General features: G+C 33.5%; 1 protein-coding gene across 1 annotated transcript in view; it reads right to left on the reverse strand.

Moving 5' to 3' along the window:
* Positions 1 to 7239: 7239 nt before the first annotated feature.
* LOC102805556 (uncharacterized) overlaps positions 7240 to 25332 on the reverse strand; it is a 115283-nt gene continuing 97190 nt past the window's right edge. Inside the window, exons 5-6 of the mRNA XM_085496453.1 lie at positions 7644 to 7906; positions 7240 to 7491 (exon numbers count right to left, since the gene is read on the reverse strand). Coding sequence (XP_085352579.1) covers positions 7473 to 7491; positions 7644 to 7906 — 282 coding nt within the window. The 3' untranslated portion in view covers positions 7240 to 7472. The remainder of the gene's footprint in view (positions 7492 to 7643; positions 7907 to 25332) is intronic.

Raw genomic sequence — 25332 nt, forward strand, 5'->3', positions numbered from 1 at the left:
CCCTAATACAATTAAAAAAAGAGGCCCTCTGGAATAGGGTCGGAGTTGATTTTATTGAACCCATACATAAAACCCATATAACCCACAATGCAACGCGAATACGGAACGTTTTAATCAAACATTAATTCCAATATTAAATATGTTTTGCAACTCTAGACAAGAAGATTGGGACGTATTGTTATCGGCTGCATTATTTGCGTATAGAGTAGCCAGACAGGAAACGATTTAGGAAACGCCGTTTTATTTGACGTACGGGAGATGGGCGACGTTGCCCATAGATACAGTATTATTAGAACCCGAACAAGGGAATATAATACCCCGAAATTATGCAGAACTACTAAAAGAGAAATTAAAAGTCGCCCATGAAACTGCTTTGAAATGCATTGAAGCTAATCAAAGAAGAATAAAATATTATTTTGACCGGCGGGCGAAAGAGAGTACTTTCCAAGTTGGGGACATTGTTTATTTGCATATGCCTAAAACAACTTCGGGGTTAAGTAAAAAATTGGAACATCAGTGGCACAGGCCATACTGCAAGTTTGAAAAAGTATCTCCCGTGAATTTCCGATTGCAACACGTATGTGATGGGAAAATATTCAAAAATATAGTGCATGTTAATAGATTAAAACACGGGGCCTTACGTAAAGGAAAAAAAATGACGATAGGTCGACTAAGGTGAATAAGAGAAAGCGAAGGAAATTGATTAATAATTTAGAAGTATATTAAAAAGAGATTAGGTGTGACAAGACGAAACGTTATTTAGACCGTGGGACGGACATCATTCATGACTAACAATAATGTTTAAAGAGTTCATTCATGGGGTATCGTTTCTCAATATGCGTGGAGTGAATCTATGATAAAACCCATGATTAAGTTACAGAAAAAGGTGGGCGGCGCTAAGTAATGATGTTGTTTCCGCATCTTAACTGCGTACGGGTTTCATTTCATTACGAATTTTATAGTGCGTCTCCCGAGAAATTGATGTCAAGATGAGAATAGCATTGATATTTATTAGTGTATTACTGGTTGTAATATGGAAACCATCTGTGCAAACGAGAGATTATGTTCTGCGCCCCAATTATGGAGTATTGTTTGAACGAGTAGCGAACATCGATAACAGTTTAAATTATTGGCACCAGTTTTATATGTCTCACATCTCGAGAGATGAGAGGGCGATTCGTGTGTGCAGAGATAGAGAGCCAAGATGTGAGCGATGAGCGACAGAAGAGGGGACTATTAGACTTTGTAAGAAAAGTGTCGAAATCTTTATTTGGAACAGCCATGTCCAATGTTGTAAATATTTTAAGACGACATGTAGCGGGACTGGAAAGTTCCACCGAAGTTATGACAAATCAAATTGTTGCATCTGAAGATGATTTAAATTCATATGTTTTCACAACGAATAAGAGAATAGGAAATGCTTTAAATGGGATTAAGGAAAATCATGAGGCCATTTATTCAATCATATCTAGTTTATCGCAATGGAGAGAACGCTTGATAACATGGAAGTCAATCAAGAGGCATTAGAAAAAAAGTTAAATTATGAACGGCGATCCACGCATTTAATGTTTCGATATGCTGTACAGCTGCTGCAAACGTTACAGTTACTTGAACGCGACACACAACGTAGGATGGGTTCGATTGACGTGTTATTACAAGAAAGGTTGCCTTTGCTGTTGGTCGAACCAAAGGTGTCAGGGAATGCTTTAATGGCGGTATGGAAGAAAGTACAAAGGAAATATCCTAATTTTGATATAGCATATACAAATTTGAATTATTATTACCATAATGCGAGAGTGACATTTCGGTATACAGACAATAATTACATATTCAAGGTGTATAAGGTGATAGTCATGCCTATGCCCCTCCCTTATGATTTAGGTGATAAGCCTCACCGTTTTGATAATAATACAGCAAAGAACGGGCGCACAAAGGTGACGTCAGTTTCGGAGTATTTCAGGGTTAATAAAGATGAAACTTCCTATATTGAAATGAGTACGGATCAATTTTCGAATTGTAGCGGTCTGTCAGTAAAAGATTGTCCCTCTGCAATTACTATGATAAATATGCGTAAGTCGTCGTGTACGAAGGCATTGTTATATGATAATAAAGAGGAAATTCATAATACATGTAAAATAAATTTAATAATTAATCCTGTATACAACCCGAAGGTTCTTGAGGTAGGAAAGAGAAATATCTTAGTAAATAGCAATGATACAAAATGGTTGATGGAATGCGGGGATAGAAGCCCAGAGCCTATTGAATGTTGTACAATGTGTATAATTAAATTGCCATGTGGATGGGCTATACAGTCAGATAATTTTTATATACCACCGTTTTTGACTAGTTGCACAGAAGACGAGGCCTCCACGTTTCTGCTTCCGGTAAATTTGCTATTTTTACTACCCTTTTATGACCCAGAAGACTTGATAGAAATTACAGGAGAATCAATGTACGAGAATTCGTGGCGAGTGCAGCTCTCTAATACAACCATTAATAGGGGAAATTTGAGATTGTACGTTCTGACGCACATTTGGTAGTGGATTTAAACAGGACGGCGGATTTATTGAAGAAAAACAAACGAATTTATTATTCTATCGCGGACAAAATATTTAGCGAGAAATGATGAAATTCCTGTCTTGCCATTTTTGGAGGTCAAATCTATTACTATAATTGAAACCATTCTGGCTATTATATGTACTGGATCGCTGATTCTCTCAGTATATACAATTTGTAAGGTGAGAACTTTGAGTATATTGATTGCAACCATTCCCAGGGCCCGGGCTAAAACGTTATATTTGCCAGTAGATGAGTTAATTACGGACCATCCCTTGTGAGATTTGAAGAGTTCCGTGATCCAACTTCTAAACGAAACCTTAATTCTAATTTTATTGTGTTCAGGATTCTTATTGACATTGGCGATTATTCGGTTGTATAATTGTTATCGTAACCACTCTATAGTGTATCGGGCGCCTAAGTTGCCCTGTACTGCTGTATGTCTTAATAAATGTCATGACCCTGTACGTGTCTCTGAGTCAATTGGCCTTTGAAAAACGACCCGTAAATGGAAATTTTACCATCGAGCGGGGCATATTCACGCCTGTGTTAAACATTGTATGGGGTGCTTTGAAATACAAACTACATAATGAGGAACGTGTGATTCTTTTGCCCAAGGCCGTTAAGGTACCAAAATAGAAAGATAGTTTATGCACAGCTGTAGAAGGTGTAGGGAATTATTACAGATTTCTAGTGGGATTGTCTGAGGTCTATACCAAAATTCAAAGAGATATTACTGATATGCATTAGGTAGGGAACCAAATGCTGAATATTTAGGTAACAAGTGAAGTGCTCTCCTTGGTAGAGTAGGACATTTGAAATTATAACCATTGTATTTAAAATTATATCCGTTGTGTTTGAATGTATAACCATTATATTTAGAATTATAACCATTGTATTTGGAATTATAACCATTGTATTAGACGTATAGTAATTGTATTTAATCATTGTTTTTACTCATTTGAAACTAAACATTTTGTTATAATTGTGTGTGTTTATTTGCATGATGAGTATTGATGTATTTGACGTGTGGAATATAAGTGTGACAACATCTTTGACATGGGAACATTATGCCCGGAGTGCATAAGCAGAATTTGATTTATATTTCTGCTTAATGGTGGTTGCCATGACATTTACTGATAAAGGTTGAATGATGAGGCCAGATGGCAGGACTGGCTGAGATCCGTCGACACGTTCTCATGAGCTTGTGACTCTCAAGCTTACACGGCATATTGGTCTTAGTCCAGAACTAATGATGTATATTGATGTCAACTGTGGAATGTGATTGCAAGACCATTAGCGCCCATAAATATAAACTGACGTTGACGATATGATAGTAGTTTTCCTAATATAGTGACGATTAATCAATTGTGTTATGATGTGTAAAACTTTCGTGTGATTGACTGTTTCGAGAGCGTGTTTTTACGTACGGCGACGTCAACATTATCGATTACATCGCAGTACCTCAACACTGATTTAACTTTAAAGACGTGTTCAAAAAGAAGTCCATTTTGGGCTAGTGCCATTGTCAACTTTCGGAGAGTAGAGGACTTTTTATAAGAACGATATCTCCCCAGAATTACTTCAAAAAATATTTGACACGAAAATTAAACCAATTTTAAACTATGGAGCGGCAGTTATAGTAAATCAGTATTGTAAATGTCATATAACCGACTCGTTTACAAAGCCTATAGAGAGTCTGAAAAATTGGCACTGATAGAAAAACCCTCTTTTGCTTTAGCTTTTAAGAAATTATTAATTAAACACAATGTGCATACTATTTGGGAGAATAGGTTTATCTCCCAAATTACTGATGAAACAACGTTGTTAATTGGAAAGAAAGAGAGAGATTGTTATTTCAAAAGTTGGAAAGTGCTTTATTTGACAATGTTCGTAGATCGCCAATTTAAAACAAATATTGTTTATGAGGATTATTTGGATATCGTTCGTGTTCCCCTGCACATACAAGCTTTAACTAAACTCCGGTGCTCTAGCCATAAGTTACACATTGAGACTGGTAGATATTATGAAACCTGCCAAATAGGTATGGATGCTGTTGAAGATGAGACTCATTTCTGGTAGTTTGTCCAGCATATAACCATGTTCGAAAACCACTTTTTGATCGAATTAACTACATTGAACCACAATTTGAGCTCCTTTCGCCTATCAGAAAACTTATATATATATTTTCCCAGGATAACCATGAAATCATCCAAATTCTTGCAAGATTTGTATACACAGCTTTTCAGATTAGATATAATTTGTTAGTGTGAGTTCTCCAATAGATGAATTATAATATTTCATTTTATTGAGGCGATCAAAGTCACGCCTGTAACTTTCTTTTTTATATGCATTGTAACCTATTTCCCCAGGTTAGTGAAGTATATTTCCTTAGAGAAATGGAAATAAAATAATAATAATAATAATATACTGGAGACGTTCCAGTACGGATTTGTTCCATTGGCATATCCAAATCCTTTATTTAAATAGGACATGTTCTATATATTCACTAAAATAACAACGTGGCCATGTTTCTAGACATACAACGAACTTGAAACAAGAGAAATCGTTCGATGGAGACGACCTGCGTCCTTGGAAATCAAGTTTTATGGCCCTTATGTTTCCGAGCGAAAATACCAGCGAAGATTCCCGGGGAACAAATCTTAATGCTGTAATTCACTTTGATGTGGAAATAGTTGACAAAGGTCAAAACAAATATGAGGGAATCCGAAAACGTATCTTACTGCACGTGAATTTCACGACTACGTTTTCAACGTTCTGGTTATCTCTGTGCGACTGCAGTCTTTGAAACAAAATTGAAGGACTCTAAAAACGCAATGTAATACAAGTAATGCAATATCGACGACGAATGTTTCGAATGTTCGCCCATTCTTCCATGTTTATTTGGCGATATGAATGATTCAGCCTAGCGCTTAGATAGGTTATTTATTAGTGGCGCCCAGTGAATCAAAATTTAGCGTGAATGGCTTTCTGAGCGAAAAATGTTGGGGTCAAAAAACAAAAACAAACGATTTCCGCCCAATCATCCATTTTGTTGGGTGATATATCATTGATTCAGCCCAGCGGTAATATAGCTTATTTATTAGAGGCGGCAGTGTACTACTGCGACCCAATCATACTTCAATTTTAGTAAACGTTATGCTATCATGATAAAGAACATATCTTCAACGTACTTTAGTGCAAATACATTTTTGATTGCCTAGCATGGTGAACGCAATTTAATGCGACACGGAAACTTCCGGTATGTTAGTTGAAAATTTGTTTTTTCGGTGATAGCTACGTAAATTTGAACCAAAATGTTATCGGCAAGATTCAAAATACGACAGTGACAGCCACTGAAACGTTATTGAAGGCAAATGAACACGTCAAGAAAAAAAGACTGTTTCGAGTCATGGCATAAAATGGAGGAATATACCATTGTTGATTGGGAATGGAATACGTCGATTTGATTTTACAGAGCACATACCTCAGCAAATAATGAAACCAAGGCATTGTCGATGTCGAAATCGCGAAACTCTCCCTTTTTACGCAAACTGGAAAGTTCGAATCACCAAACAAAGTACAGGACGAGACAGCTTAAATATCCAAGAACCAACAAATGCCAGAAATTATATCTCAAAAGTGAATACTCGTGGTGTATTTTAAGTCTAACCGGACCGGAAGTGGGAATTTGTTAGTACTCTAAATTTCCAAATATATTTTAGTATAAGGTAGTAATAAATTAGTCTTAATATTCTTCTTCTCTGTAATGTATTAGCTTAGTTTTTTGTATTTTTGTATTTTTTTTAACCTTATATTTTTTCTTAAACATTTGTAACCAATGCCAATCCCCCGGAGAATGTGTAATTGTGTATATAATATTGTTATTATTTAATTAATGACCCCGCACATTAGTATACAAAATTTGACCCATGTCACCAAACTGTACATGTTGAAGACTCGTATGCGAGTGTAAGATTATATTTCAGCACTGTGCTTTTTATAAATTTTATGGTTCAGTTTTTATCTTTTTGGAAACAGTACAGAAAATCATAGATTTTCATTATTTATTGTTCATAGTTTTTCTGAATTTCAGGTTTTATTGTTCATAAATATTTCCTGTAATAAAGAAACCCTTTGCTCTGCACACAACAATACAGAATGATATGTACGAATTTGTGCGAGTATGTTTTATGGGTTAATAGGCCACTCCTTTGCTTCAATTCTAACTATATCTCTGGAAATATCACTTGTTGTTTATCATCCATATTTCGATATCCCACAATGTGTGGTAATTCTAACTAACTACTATTATGCAAAATGTGCCCAGCCTTGCTTCTACTCCCATATTGTCCTTAATAGTGAATGTTAATGCAGATATATTTAAATTACACAGTGGTAACACTACAATACTTTTCCCTTTACATTCCCTTGTATCGCACAACAGTCTTTGTGCTGAGGCAGTTGTGGCTCACAATCGTTTGAGGACGTGTGAAATCTGCCAAGGATTAATGTTGAGGCTTCGGTCGAATAAATCGGGGACGCACGTAATGTTGGGTGGAGTCGTTTAAGGCTCATTTCTGATCATTTTAGGCTAACCACTTTGAATGATAATGAGCTCAGCAACTTCGCTTGAGTAATAAATATTATTTACGCCTGACACATTTGACAACCAAACTAGCATTGCTGCATAAGGTTCGAACCTTTATTTGAATTGACCTAATATACGTAATATAGTGTTAGATGTGCCTGCTTCTTAAATGGAGCAGGTAAATTCCGTAAATTAGCTTATGGATTATAAGAGAATATTCATATGATTCTTAGGTAACTTCGATTTAACACTAACTAATATGCCACTTATCAAACTAAACATCTCGTATGTGCCATATTGTGTCTAAAAAGAGTGGTTACCGTAGTTATTTCTCTTCTTTACAACTGTAAAAAAACACACATAATATTTTTTAAAGAACAAATGCATATTATTCGAACCATTACTTTTGTAGAACGTGTTCACTTCAACATTGATGACCATGTGATTGATTTATTTAATTTGCATGCTATATCGAGACATATGATTGTGATATCACCTTGCCGACACTATCCATTCATTAATAGTATTCTGTGGTAATTTCTCCACTTTGTCGGAAGTTTTTCCACTTCCATATGCCAACAATCCACACAAAGACAGCTTCTCATCTCCCACTGTGATAGTTGTTCTTTTATCATCGGACTCCCAGAGGACTCGTATGTCTACTTCAGTGAAAAGTAACATGACGTAAGGGCCATCACCAAAAATTTCTGCACCAGCATGATGGTTGTCATGGGCGATTGTCAGCGGTGCATCATTCAACTATAATTAAGTAAGACATCTTATCGGTCACTATAATGTATTGATTGTTGTCTTAACTACGCGCACATCTCAATACCGCGGGTCTACATTGATTAAATAGACGTGCGAAATTAACATCTCAATGGCCAGCAGTAATTAATCTTGCACATTTATTTTTAATATATACACATTTCTGGCTTAATATTATCAGCATGTTAAAAATGAAAAATGGTTACTTACCAATAGTGAAAATAAATTATATTCATTTTATGTGGCTACGTGGAAATTATGCAAAATGAACTATATTCGATTTATGTGGCTACTTGGAAATTATGCAAAATGAACTATATTCGATTTATGTGGCTACTTGGAAATTATGCAAAATGAACTATATTCGATTTATGTGGCTACTTGGAAATTATGCAAAATGAACTATATTCGATTTATGTGGCTACTTGGAAATTATGCAAAATAAATTATATTCATTTTATGTGGCTACTTGGAAATTATGCAAAATGAACTATATTCGATTTATGTGGCTACTTGGAAATTATGCAAAATGAACTATATTCGATTTATGTGGCTACTTGGAAATTATGCAAAATGAACTATATTCATTTTATGTGGCTACTTGGAAATTATGCAAAATGAACTATATTCGATTTATGTGGCTACTTGGAAATTATGCAAAATGAACAATATTCGATTTATGTGGCTACTTGGAAATTATGCAAAATAAATTATATTCATTTTATGTGGCTACTTGGAAATTATGCAAAATGAACTATATTCATTTTATGTGGCTACTTGGAAATTATGCAAAATAAATTATATTCATTTTATGTGGCTACTTGGAAATTATGCAAAATGAACTATATTCGATTTATGTGGCTACTTGGAAATTATGCAAAATAAATTATATTCATTTTATGTGGCTACTTGGAAATTATGCAAAATAAATTATATTCGATTTATGTGGCTACTTGGAAATTATGCAAAATGAACTATATTCGATTTATGTGGCTACTTGGAAATTATGCAAAATGAACTATATTCGATTTATGTGGCTACTTGGAAATTATGCAAAATAAATTATATTCATTTTATGTGGCTACTTGGAAATTATGCAAAATGAACTATATTCGATTTATGTGGCTACTTGGAAATTATGCAAAATGAACTATATTCGATTTATGTGGCTACTTGGAAATTATGCAAAATGAACTATATTCATTTTATGTGGCTACTTGGAAATTATGCAAAATGAACAATATTCGATTTATGTGGCTACTTGGAAATTATGCAAAATAAATTATATTCATTTTATGTGGCTACTTGGAAATTATGCAAAATGAACTATATTCATTTTATGTGGCTACTTGGAAATTATGCAAAATAAATTATATTCATTTTATGTGGCTACTTGGAAATTATGCAAAATGAACTATATTCGATTTATGTGGCTACTTGGAAATTATGCAAAATAAATTATATTCATTTTATGTGGCTACTTGGAAATTATGCAAAATAAATTATATTCGATTTATGTGGCTACTTGGAAATTATGCAAAATGAACTATATTCGATTTATGTGGCTACTTGGAAATTATGCAAAATGAACTATATTCGATTTATGTGGCTACTTGGAAATTATGCAATATAAATTATATTCATTTTATGTGGCTACTTGGAAATTATGCAAAATGAACTATATTCGATTTATGTGGCTACTTGGAAATTATGCAAAATGAACTATATTCGATTTATGTGGCTACTTGGAAATTATGCAAAATGAATTATATTCATTTTATGTGGCTACTTGGAAATTATGCAAAATGAACTATATTCGATTTGTGTGGCTACTTGGAAATTATGCAAAATAAATTATATTCGATTTATGTGGCTACTTGGAAATTATGCAAAATGAACTATATTCGATTTATGCGGCTACTTGGAAATTATGCAAAATGAACTATATTCGATTTATGTGGCTTCTTGGAAATTATGCAAAATGAACTATATTCGATTTATGTGGCTACTTGGAAATTATGCAAAATAAATTATATTCATTTTATGTGGCTACTTGGAAATTATGCAAAATGAACTATATTCGATTTATGTGGCTACTTGATTATATTCATTTTATGTGGCTACTTGGAAATTATGCAAAATGAACTATATTCGATTTATGTGGCTACTTGGAAATTATGCAAAATGAACTATATTCGATTTATGTGGCTACTTGGAAATTATGCAAAATGAACTATATTCGATTTATGTGGCTACTTGGAAATTATGCAAAATGAACTATATTCGATTTATGTGGCTACTTGGAAATTATGCAAAATGAACTATATTCGATTTATGTGGCTACTTGGAAATTATGCAAAATAAATTATATTCATTTTATGTGGCTACTTGGAAATTATGCAAAATAAATTATATTCATTTTATGTGGCTACTTGGCAATTATGCAAAATAAATTATATATTCAATTTATGTGGCTACTTGGAAATTATGCAAAATACATTATATTTTATAAAATATATTTTTTTTTGCTTGTTGCAAATATATATTATACCAATTTTAGCCGACTACATACCAATAATTCAATTATACATTGTATCTGACTACAAACGGAAATAGCCATATTCATTTTAGTTAGTTTATTCTTTTTATGGATATAATATATTGCATATTAGTTAGTGATAATAAATGTAACATGCACTCAATGGTAGGCAGCAGGTCAATGATAATGAATGAAAAACACACTCGCTGTAACTGTCTAGTCTGTGATGACGAATATAACATTTATACGCTTTAGTTGGAAGGTCAGTGATAATGAATAGATTTGTTGTACAGTTACAGTAAGTGTTTGTATATGATATGAATGTTACACCCACTCACTGTAAAATGTTTTTGAGTATGATATGAATATAACATATACTCATTGTAAAGTGTTGGTCAATACCAATGAATATAACATATACTCATTGTAAAGTGTTGGTCAATGCCAATGAATGTAACACATACTCATTGTAGAATGTTGGTCGATGAAAATGAATATAACATATACTCATTGTAGAGTGTTGGTCAATACCAATGAATATAACATATACTCATTGTAAGGTGTTGGTCAATACCAATGAATATAACATATACTCATTGTAGGGTGTTGGTCAATACCAATGAATATAACATATACTCATTGTAGAGTGTTCGTCAATGAAAATGAATATAACAAATACTCATTCTAGAGTTTTGGTCAATGCAAATGAACGTAAAACATACTCATTGTAGAATGTTGGTTGATATCAATGAATATAACATATACTCATTGTAGAATGTTGGTCAATGCAAATGAACGTAAAACATACTCATTGCAGAGTGTTGGTCGATGCCAATGAATATAACATATACTCATTGTAGAATTGTGGTCGATGCCAATGAATATAACATATACTCATTGTAGAGTCTTGGTAAATGCCAATTAATGTAACACATACTCATTGTAGCGTCTTGGTCAATGCCACTGAATGTAACACATACTCATTGTAGAATGCTGGTCGATGCCAATGAATATAACACATACTCATTGTAGAGTGTTCGTCAATGAAAATGAATATAAAAATACTCATTGTAGAATGTTGGTCAATGAAAATGAATATAACAAATACTCATTCTAGAGTGTTGGTCAATTCAAATGAACGTAAAACATACTCATTGTAGAATGTTGGTCGATGTCAATGAATATAACATATACTCATTGTAGAGTGTCGGTCAATGCCAATGAATGTAACATATACTCACTTTACAGTGTTGTTCAATGCCAATGAATGTAATACATACTCATTGTAGAGTATTCGTCAGTGTCAATGAATGTAACATATACTCATTGTTGAGTGTTGGTCAATTCCAATGAATATAACATATACTCACTTTACAGTGTTGGTCAATTCCAATGAATATAACATACTCATTGCAGGGTGTTGGTCAATTCCAATGAATATAACATATACTCATTGTAGAGAGTTCTTCAATGAAAATGAATATAAAAATACTCATTGTAGAATGTTGGCCAATGAAAATGAATATAACAAATACTCATTCTAGAGTGTTGTTCAATGCAAATGAACGTAAAACATACTCATTGTAGAATGTTGGTCGATGCCAATGAATATAACATATACTCATTGTAGATTCTTGGTCAATGCCAATTAATGTAACACATACTCATTGTAGCGGCTTGGTCAATGCCAATGAATGTAACACATACTCATTTTAGAATGTTACACGATGGCAATGAATATAATATATACTCATTGTAGAGAGTTCGTCAATGAAAATGAATAGGAAAATACTCATTGTAGAATGTTGGTCAATGAAAATGAATATAACAAATACTCATTCTAGAGTGTTGGTCGATATCAATGAATATAACAGATACTCATTTTAGAGTGTTGGAAATGCCAATGCATGTAACACATACTCATTGTAGAGTGTTGGTCAATGCCAATGAATGTAACACATCCTCATTGTAGAACGTTGGTCAATGCCGATGAATATAACATATACTTATATTAGAGTGTTGGTCAATGTCAATGAATGTAACATATTATCATTGTAGAATGTTGATCGATGCCAATGAATATAGCATATTCTCATTGACGAGCCTTGGTCAATGCCAATGAATGTAATACATACTCATTGTAGAGTCTTGATCAGTGCCAATGAATGTAACATATACTCATTGTTGAGTGTTGGTCAATTCCAATGAATATAACATATACTCATTGTAGAGTCTTGGTCAATGCCAATTAATGTAACACATACTCATTGTAGCGTCTTGGTCAATGCCAACTAATGTAACACATACTCGTTTTAGAATGTTGGTCGACGGCAATGAATATAACATATACTTATGTTAGAGTGTTGGTCAATGTCAATGAATGTAACATATACTTATTTTAGAGTGTTGGTCAATGCAAACGAATATAACATATACTTATTTCAGATTGTTTGTCAATGCAAATGAATGTAACACATACTCATTGTAGAATGAAGGTCGATGACAATTAATATAACATATACTCATTGCAGTGTCTTGGTCAATGCCAATTAACGTAACACATACTCATTGTAGCGACTTGGTCAATGCCAATGAATGTAACACATACTCATTGTAGAATGTTGGTCGATGCCAATGAATATAACATATACTCATTGTAGAGCGTTGGTCAATTCCAATGAATGTAACACATTCTCATTGTAGAATGTTGGTCGATCCCAATGAATATAACATATACTCATTGTCGAGTGTTGGACAGTGCCAATCAATATAACATATACTCACTTTACAGTGTTGGTCAATGCCAATGAATGTAACACATACTCATTGTAGAGTGTTGGTCGATGCCAATGAATATAACATATACTCATTGTAGAGCGTTGGTCAATTCCAATGAATGTAACACATTCTCATTGTAGAATGTTGGTCGATCCCAATGAATATAACATATACTCATTGTCGAGTGTTGGACAGTGCCAATGAATATAACATATACTCACTTTACAGTGTTGGTCAATGCCAATGAATGTAACACATACTCATTGTAGAGTGTTGGTAAATGCCAATGAATGTAACACATTCTCATTGTAGAATTGTGGTCAACGCCAATGAATGTAATACATACTCATAGTAGAGTCTTGGTCAGTGTCAATGAATGTAACATATACTCATTGTTGAGTGTTGGTCAATTCCAATGAATATAACATATACTCATTGTAGAGTCTTGGTCAATGCCAATTAATGTAACACATACTCGTTTTAGAATGTTGGTCGATGGCAATGAATATAACATATACTCATTGTAGAGTATTGGTCAATGGCGATAAATATAACATATACTTATTTTAGAGTGTTGGTCAATGTCAATGAATGTAACATATACTCATTGTAGAGTGTTTGTCAATGCAAATGAATGTAACACATACTCACTGTAGAGTGTTTGTCAATGCAAATGAATGTAACACATACTCATTGTAGAATGTTGGTCGATGCCAATGAATATAACATATACTCATTGTAGAGTGTTGGTCAATGCCAATGAATGTAACACGTTCTCATTGTAGAATGTTGGTCGATGCCAATGAATATAACATATACTCATTGTCGAGTGTTGGACAGTGCCAATGAATATAACATATACTCATTTTACAGTACTGGTCAATGCCAATGAATATAACATATACTTATTGCAGAGTGTTGTTGGTCAATGCAAATGAATGTAACATATACTCATTATAGAATGTTGGTCAATGCCAATGAATGTAAAACACTCTCATTGCAGAATGTTGATCGATGCCAATGAATATAGCATATACTCATTGACGAGTCTTGATCAATGCCAATGAATGTAATACATACTCATTGTAGAGTCTCGATCAGTGCCAATGAATATAGCATATACTCATTGACGAGTCTTGGTCAATGCCAATGAATGTAATACATACTCATTGTAGAGTCTTGATCAGTGCCAATGAATGTAACATATACTCATTGTTGAGTGTTGGTCAATTCCAATGAATATAGCATATACTCATTGTAGAGTCTTGGTCAATGCCAATTAATGTAACACATACTCATTGTAGCGTCTTGGTCAATGCCAATTAATGTAACACATACTCGTTTTAGAATGTTGGTCGATGGCAATGAATATAACATATATTCTCATTGTAGAGTGTTTGTCAATGCAAATGAATATAACATATACTTATTTTAGAGTGTTTGTTAATGCAAATGAATGTAACACATACTCATTGTAGAATGTTGGTCGATGACAATTAATATAACATATACTCATTGCAGAGTCTTGGTCAATGCCAATAACGTAACACATACTCATTGTAGCGTCTTGGTCAATGCCAATGAATGTAACACATACTCATTGTAGAATGTTGGTCGATGCCAATGAATATAACATATACTCATTGTAGAATTGTGGTCGATGCCAATGAATATAACATATACTCATTGTAGAGTCTTGGTAAATGCCAATTAATGTAACACATACTCATTGTAGCGTCTTGGTCAATGCCACTGAATGTAACACATACTCATTGTAGAATGCTGGTCGATGCCAATGAATATAACACATACTCATTGTAGAGTGTTCGTCAATGAAAATGAATATAAAAATACTCATTGTAGAATGTTGGTCAATGAAAATGAATATAACAAATACTCATTCTAGAGTGTTGGTCAATTCAAATGAACGTAAAACATACTCATTGTAGAATGTTGGTCGATGTCAATGAATATAACATATACTCATTGTAGAGTGTCGGTCAATGCCAATGAATGTAACATATACTCACTTTACAGTGTTGTTCAATGCCAATGAATGTAATACATACTCATTGTAGAGTATTCGTCAGTGTCAATGAATGTAACATATACTCATTGTTGAGTGTTGGTCAATTCCAATGAATATAACATATACTCACTTTACAGTGTTGGTCAATTCCAATGAATATAACATACTCATTGCAGGGTGTTGGTCAATTCCATTGAATATAACATATACTCATTGTAGAGAGTTCTTCAATGAAAATGAATATAAAAATACTCTTGTAGAATGTTGGCCAATGAAAATGAATATAACAAATACTCATTCTAGAGTGTTGTTCAATGCAAATGAACGTAAAACATACTCATTGTAGAATGTTGGTCGATGCCAATGAATATAACATATACTCATTGTAGATTCTTGGTCAATGCCAATTAATGTAACACATACTCATTGTAGCGGCTTGGTCAATGCCAATGAATGTAACACATACTCATTTTAGAATGTTACACGATGGCAATGAATATAATATATACTCATTGTAGAGAGTTCGTCAATGAAAATGAATAGGAAAATACTCATTGTAGAATGTTGGTCAATGAAAATGAATGTAACACATCCTCATTGTAGAACGTTGGTCAATGCCGATGAATATAACATATACTTATATTAGAGTGTTGGTCAATGTCAATGAATGTAACATATTCTCATTGTAGAATGTTGATCGATGCCAATGAATATAGCATATTCTCATTGACGAGCCTTGGTCAATGCCAATGAATGTAATACATACTCATTGTAGAGTCTTGATCAGTGCCAATGAATGTAACATATACTCATTGTTGAGTGTTGGTCAATTCCAATGAATATAACATATACTCATTGTAGAGTCTTGGTCAATGCCAATTAATGTAACACATACTCATTGTAGCGTCTTGGTCAATGCCAACTAATGTAACACATACTCGTTTTAGAATGTTGGTCGACGGCAATGAATATAACATATACTTATGTTAGAGTGTTGGTCAATGTCAATGAATGTAACATATACTTATTTTAGAGTGTTGGTCAATGCAAACGAATATAACATATACTTATTTCAGATTGTTTGTCAATGCAAATGAATGTAACACATACTCATTGTAGAATGAAGGTCGATGACAATTAATATAACATATACTCATTGCAGTGTCTTGGTCAATGCCAATTAACGTAACACATACTCATTGTAGCGACTTGGTCAATGCCAATGAATGTAACACATACTCATTGTAGAATGTTGGTCGATGCCAATGAATATAACATATACTCATTGTAGAGCGTTGGTCAATTCCAATGAATGTAACACATTCTCATTGTAGAATGTTGGTCGATCCCAATGAATATAACATATACTCATTGTCGAGTGTTGGACAGTGCCAATGAATATAACATATACTCACTTTACAGTGTTGGTCAATGCCAATGAATGTAACACATACTCATTGTAGAGTGTTGGTAAATGCCAATGAATGTAACACATTCTCATTGTAGAATTGTGGTCAATGCCAATGAATGTAATACATACTCATAGTAGAGTCTTGGTCAGTGTCAATGAATGTAACATATACTCATTGTTGAGTGTTGGTCAATTCCAATGAATATAACATATACTCATTGTAGAGTCTTGGTCAATGCCAATTAATGTAACACATACTCGTTTTAGAATGTTGGTCGATGGCAATGAATATAACATATACTCATTGTAGAGTATTGGTCAATGGCGATAAATATAACATATACTTATTTTAGAGTGTTGGTCAATGTCAATGAATGTAACATATACTCATTGTAGAGTGTTTGTCAATGCAAATGAATGTAACACATACTCACTGTAGAGTGTTTGTCAATGCAAATGAATGTAACACATACTCATTGTAGAATGTTGGTCGATGCCAATGAATATAACATATACTCATTGTAGAGTGTTGGTCAATGCCAATGAATGTAACACGTTCTCATTGTAGAATGTTGGTCGATGCCAATGAATATAACATATACTCATTGTCGAGTGTTGGACAGTGCCAATGAATATAACATATACTCATTTTACAGTACTGGTCAATGCCAATGAATATAACATATACTTATTGCAGAGTGTTGTTGGTCAATGCAAATGAATGTAACATATACTCATTATAGAATGTTGGTCAATGCCAATGAATGTAAAACACTCTCATTGCAGAATGTTGATCGATGCCAATGAATATAGCATATACTCATTGACGAGTCTTGATCAATGCCAATGAATGTAATACATACTCATTGTAGAGTCTCGATCAGTGCCAATGAATATAGCATATACTCATTGACGAGTCTTGGTCAATGCCAATGAATGTAATACATACTCATTGTAGAGTCTTGATCAGTGCCAATGAATGTAACATATACTCATTGTTGAGTGTTGGTCAATTCCAATGAATATAGCATATACTCATTGCAGAGTCTTGGTCAATGCCAATAACGTAACACATACTCATTGTAGCGTCTTGGTCAATGCCAATGAATGTAACACATACTCATTGTAGAATGTTGGTCGATGCCAATGAATATAACATATACTCATTGTAGAGTGTTGGTCAATTCCAATGAATGTAACACATTCTCATTGTAGAATGTTGGTCGATGCCAATGAGTATAACATATACTCATTGTCGAGTGTTGGACAGTGCCAATGAATATAACATATACTCATTTTACAGTGCTGGTCAATGCCAATGAATGTAACACATACTCATTGTAGAGTGTTGGTAAATGTCAATGAATGTAACACATTCTCATTGTAGAATTGTGGTCAATGCCAATGAATGTAATACATACTCATAGTAGAGTCTTGGTCAGTGTCAATGAATGTAACATATACTCATTGTTGTGTGTTGGTCAATTCCAATGAATATAACATATACTCATTGTAGAGTATTGGTCAATGCCGATAAATATAACATATTCTTATTTTAGAGTGTTGGTCAATGTCAATGAATGTAACATATACTCATTGTAGAGTGTTTGTCAATGCAAATGAATGTAACACATACTCATTGTAGAGTGTTTGTCAATGCAAATGAATGTAACACATACTCATTGTAGAATGTTGGTCGATGCCAATGAATATAACATATACTCATTGTTGAGTGTTGGTCAATTCCAATGAATATAACATATACTCATTGTAGAGTCTTGATCAATGCCAATTAATGTAACACATACTCGTTTTAGAATGTTGGTCGATGGCAATGAATATAACATATATTCTCATTGTAGAGTGTTTGTCAATGCAAATGAATATAACATATACTTATTTTAGAGTGTTTGTTAATGCAAATGAATGTAACACATACTCATTGTAGAATGTTGGTCGATGACAATTAATATAACATATACTCAATGCAGAGTCTTGGTCAATGCCAATAACGTAACACATACTCATTGTAGCGTCTTGGTCGATGCCAATGAATATAACATATACTCATTGTAGAGTGTTGGTCAATTCCAATGAATGTAACACATTCTCATTGTAGAATGTTGGTCGATGCCAATGAGTATAACATATACTCATTGTCGAGTGTTGGTCAATGCCAATGAATGTAACACGTTCTCATTGTAGAATGTTGGTCGATGCCAATGAATATAACATATACTCATTGTAGAGTGTTTGTCAATGCAAATGAATGTAACACATACTCATTGTAGAGTGTTTGGCAATGCAAATGAATGTAACACATACTCATTGTAGAATGTTGGTCGATGCCAATGAATATAACATATACTCATTGTAGAGTGTTGGTCAATGCCAATGAATGTAACACGTTCTCATTGTAGAATGTTGGTCGATGCCAATGAATATAACATATACTCATTGTCGAGTGTTGGACAGTGCCAATGAATATAACATATACTCAATTTACAGTATTGGTCAATGCCAATGAATATAATATATACTTATTGCAGAGTGTTGTTGGTCAATGCAAATGAATGTAACATATACTCATTATAGAATGTTGGTCAATGCCAATGAATGTAAAACACTCTCATTGTAGAATGTTGATCGATGCCAATGAATATAGCATATACTCATTGACGAGTCTTGATCAATGTCAATGAATGTAATACATACTCATTGTAGAGTCTTGATCAGTGCCAATGAATATAGCATATACTCATTGACGAGCATTGGTCAATGCCAATGAATGTAATACATACTCATTGTAGAGTCTTGATCAGTGCCAATGAATGTAACATATACTCATTGTTGAGTGTTGGTCAATTCCAATGAATATAACATATACTCATTGTAGAGTCTTGGTCAATGCCAATTAATGTAACACATACTCATTGTAGAATGTTGGTCGATGCCAATGAGTATAACATATACTCATTGTCGTGTGTTGGAAAGTGCCAATGAATATAACATATACTCATTTTACAGTGCTGGTCAATGCCAATGAATGTAACACATACTCATTGTAGAGTGTTGGTAAATGCCAATGAATGTAACACATTCTCATTGTAGAATTGTGGTCAATGCCAATGAATGTAACACATACTCATTGTAGCGTCTTGGTCAATGCCAATTAATGTAACACATACTCGTTTTAGAATGTTGGTCGATGGCAATGAATATAACATATACTCATTGTAGAGTATTGGTCAATGCCGATAAATATAACATATACTTATTTTAGAGTGTTGGTCAATGTCAATGAATGTAACATATACTCATTGTAGAGTGTTTGTCAATGCAAATGAATGTAACACATACTCATTGTAGAATGTTGGTCGATGCCAATGAATATAACATATACTCATTGTAGAATGTTGGTCGATGCCAATGAATATAACATATACTCATTGTAGAGTGTTGGTCAATGCAAATGAATGTAAACAATTCTCATTGTAGAATGTTGATCGATGCCAATGAATATAGCATATACTCATTGACGAGTCTTGGTCAATGCCAATGAATGTAATACATACTCATTGTAGAGTCTTGATCAGTGCCAATGAATATAGCATATACTCATTGACGAGTCTTGGTCAATGCCAATGAATGTAATACATACTCATTGTAGAGTCTTGATCAGTGCCAATGAATGTAACATATACTCATTGTATAATGTTGGTCGATGCCAATGAATATAACATATACTCATTGTAGAGTGTTGGTCAATGGCAATGAATGTAACACATTCTCATTGTAGAATGTTGGTCGATGCTAATGAATATAAAATATACTCATTGTCGAGTGTTGGACAGTGCCAATGAATATAACATATACTCACTTTACAGTGTTGGTCAATGCCAATGAATGTAACACATACTCATTGTAGAATTGTGGTCAATGCCAATGAATGTAATACATACTCATAGTAGAGTCTTGGTCAGTGTCAATGAATGTAACACATACTCATTGTTGAGTGTTGGTCAATTCCAATGAATATAACATATACTCATTGTAGAGTCTTGGTCAATGCCAATTAATGTAACATATACTCATTGTAGAGTGTTTGTCAATGCAAATGAATGTAACACATACTCATTGTAGAGTGTTTGTCAATGCAAATGAATGTAACACATACTCATTGTAGAATGTTTGTCAATGCAAATGAATGTAACACATACTCATTGTAGAATGTTGGTCGATGCCAATGAATATAACATATACTCATTGTCGAGTGTTGGACAGTGCCAATGAATGTAATACATACTCATTGTAGAGTCTTGATCGGTGCCAATGAATATAGCATATACTCATTGACGAGTCTTGGTCAATGCCAATGAATGTAATACATACTCATTGTAGAGTCTTGATCAGTGCCAATGAATGTAACATATACTCATTGTATAATGTTGGTCGATGCCAATGAATATAACATATACTCCTTGTAGAGTGTTGGTCAATGCCAATGAATGTAACACATTCTCATTGTAGAATGTTGGTCGATGCTAATGAATATAACATATACTCATTGTCGAGTGTTGGACAGTGCCAATGAATATACATATACTCACTTTACAGTGTTGGTCAATGTCAATGAATGTAACACATACTCATTGTAGAGTCTTGGTCAATGCCAATTAATGTAACACATACTCATTGTAGCGTCTTGGTCAATGCCAATTAATGTAACACATACTCGTTTTAGAATGTTGGTCGATGGCAATGAATATAACATATACTCATTGTAGAGTATTGGTCAATGCCGATAAATATAACATATACTTATTTTAGAGTGTTGGTCAATGTCAATGAATGTAACATATACTCATTGTAGAGTGTTTGTCAATGCAAATGAATGTAACACATACTCATTGTAGAGTGTTTGTCAATGCAAATGAATGTAACACATACTCATTGTAGAATGTTGGTCGATGCCAATGAATATAACATATACTCATTGTCGAGTGTTGGACAGTGCCAATGAATGTAATACATACTCATTGTAGAGTCTTGATCGGTGCCAATGAATATAGCATATACTCATTGACGAGTCTTGGTCAATGCCAATGAATGTAATACATACTCATTGTAGAGTCTTGATCAGTGCCAATGAATGTAACATATACTCATTGTATAATGTTGGTCGATGCCAATGAATATAACATATACTCATTGTAGAGTGTTGGTCAATGCCAATGAATGTAACACATTCTCATTGTAGAATGTTGGTCGATGCTAATGAATATAACATATACTCATTGTCGAGTGTTGGACAGTGCCAATGAATATACATATACTCACTTTACAGTGTTGGTCAATGCCAATGAATGTAACACATACTCATTGCAGAGTGTTGGTCAATTCCAATGAATATAACATATACTCATTGTATAGAGTCTTGGTCAATGCCAATTAATGTAACACATACTCATTGTAGCGTCTTGGTCAATGCCAATTAATGTAACACATACTCATTGTAGCGTCTTGGTCAATGCCAATTAATGTAACACATACTCGTTTTAGAATGTTGGTCGATGGCAATGAATATAACATATACTCATTGTAGAGTATTGGTCAATGCCGATAAATATAACATATACTTATTTTAGAGTGTTGGTCAATGTCAATGAATGTAACATATACTCATTGCCGATGCCAATAAATATAGCATATACTCATTGACGAGTCTTGGTCAATGTCAATGAATGTAATACATACTCATTGTAGAGTCTTGATCGGTGACAATGAATATAGCATATACTCATTGACGAGTCTTGGTCAATGCCAATGAATGTAATACATACTCATTGTAGAGTGTTGGTCAATTCCAATAAATATAACATATACTCATTGTATAGAGTCTTGGTCAATGCCAATTAATGTAACACATACTCATTGTAGCGTCTTGGTCAATGCCAATTAATGTAACACATACTCGTTTTAGAATGTTGGTCGATGGCAATGAATATAACATATACTCATTGTAGAGTATTGGTCAATGCCGATAAATATAACATATACTTATTTTAGAGTGTTGGTCAATGTCAATGAATGTAACATATACTCATTGTAGAGTGTTTGACAATGCAAATGAATGTAACACATACTCATTGTAGAATGTTGGTCGATGCCAATGAATATAACATATACTCATTGCAGAGTGTTGGTCAATGCCAATGAATGTAACACGTTCTCATTGTAGAATGTTGGTCGATGCCAATGAATATAACATATACTCATTGTAGCGTATTGGTCAATGCCAATTAATGTAACACATACTCGTTTTAGAATGTTGGTCGATGGCAATGAATATAACATATACTCATTGTAGAGTATTGGTAAATGCCGATAAATATAACATATACTTATTTTAGAGTGTTGATCAATGTCAATGAATGTAACATATACTAATTGTAGAGTGTTTGTCAATTCCAATGAATATAACATATACTCATTGTAGAGTCTTGGTCAATGCCAATTAATGTAACACATACTCATTGTAGCGTCTTGGTCAATGCCAATTAATGTAACACATACTCGTTTTAGAATGTTGGTCGATGGCAATGAATATAACACATACTCATTGTAGCGTCTTGGTCAATGCCAATTAATGTAACACATACTCGTTTTAGAATGTTGGTCGATGGCAATGAATATAACATATACTCATTGTAGAGTATTGGTCAATGCCGATAAATATAACATATACTTATTTTAGAGTGTTGGTCAATGTCAATGAATGTAACATATACTCATTGTAGAGTGTTTGACAATGCAAATGAATGTAACACATACTCATTGTAGAATGTTGGTCGATGCCAATGAATATAACATATACTCATTGCAGAGTGTTGGTCAATGCCAATGAATGTAACACGTTCTCATTGTAGAATGTTGGTCGATGCCAATGAATATAACATATACTCATTGTAGCGTCTTGGTCAATGCCAATTAATGTAACACATACTCGTTTTAGAATGTTGGTCGATGGCAATGAATATAACATATACTCATTGTAGAGTATTGGTAAATGCCGATAAATATAACATATACTTATTTTAGAGTGTTGATCAATGTCAATGAATGTAACATATACTAATTGTAGAGTGTTTGTCAATTCCAATGAATATAACATATACTCATTGTAGAGTCTTGGTCAATGCCAATTAATGTAACACATACTCATTGTAGCGTCTTGGTCAATGCCAATTAATGTAACACATACTCGTTTTAGAATGTTGGTCGATGGCAATGAATATAACATATACTCATTGTAGAGTATTGGTAAATGCCGATAAATATAACATATACTTATTTTAGAGTGTTGGTCAATGTCAATGAATGTAACATATACTAATTGTAGAGTGTTTGTCAATGCAAATGAATGTAACACATACTCGTTGTAGAATGTTGGTCAATGCAAATGAATGTAACATATACTCATTGTAGAATGTTGGTCAATGCCAATGAATGTAAAAAATTCTCATTGTAGAATGTTGATCGATGCCAATGAATATAGCATATACTCATTGTCGAGTGTTGGACAGTGCCAATGAATGTAATACATACTCATTGTAGAGTCTTGATCGGTGCCAATGAATATAGCATATACTCATTGACGAGTCTTGGTCAATGCCAATGAATGTAATACATACTCATTGTAGAGTCTTGATCAGTGCCAATGAATGTAACATATACTCATTGTATAATGTTGGTCGATGCCAATGAATATAACATATACTCATTGTAGAGTGTTGGTCAATGCCAATGAATGTAACACATTCTCATTGTAGAATGTTGGTCGATGCTAATGAATATAACATATACTCATTGTCGAGTGTTGGACAGTGCCAATGAATATACATATACTCACTTTACAGTGTTGGTCAATGCCAATGAATGTAACACATACTCATTGCAGAGTGTTGGTCAATTCCAATGAATATAACATATACTCATTGTATAGAGTCTTGGTCAATGCCAATTAATGTAACACATACTCATTGTAGCGTCTTGGTCAATGCCAATTAATGTAACACATACTCGTTTTAGAATGTTGGTCGATGGCAATGAATATAACATATACTCATTGTAGAGTATTGGTCAATGCCGATAAATATAACATATACTTATTTTAGAGTGTTGGTCAATGTCAATGAATGTAACACATTCTCATTGTAGAATGTTGGTCGATGCTAATGAATATAAAATATACTCATTGTCGAGTGTTGGACAGTGCCAATGAATATAACATATACTCACTTTACAGACTTGGTCAATGCCAATGAATGTAACACATACTCATTGTAGAATTGTGGTCAATGCCAATGCATGTAATACATACTCATAGTAGAGTCTTGGTCAGTGTCAATGAATGTAACATATACTCATTGTTGAGTGTTGGTCAATTCCAATGAATATAACATATACTCATTGTATAGAGTCTTGATCAATGACAATTAATGTAACACATGCTCATTGTAGCGTCTTGGTCAATGCCAATTAATGTAACACATACTCGTTTTAGAATGTTGGTCGATGGCAATGAATATAACATATACTCATTGTAGAGTATTGGTCAATGCCGATAAATATAACATATACTTATTTTAGAGTGTTGG

This window comes from Saccoglossus kowalevskii, chromosome 1, assembly GCF_978046115.1.
Source record: "Saccoglossus kowalevskii chromosome 1, keSacKowa6.1, whole genome shotgun sequence".
NCBI classification, from domain to species: domain Eukaryota; kingdom Metazoa; phylum Hemichordata; class Enteropneusta; family Harrimaniidae; genus Saccoglossus; species Saccoglossus kowalevskii.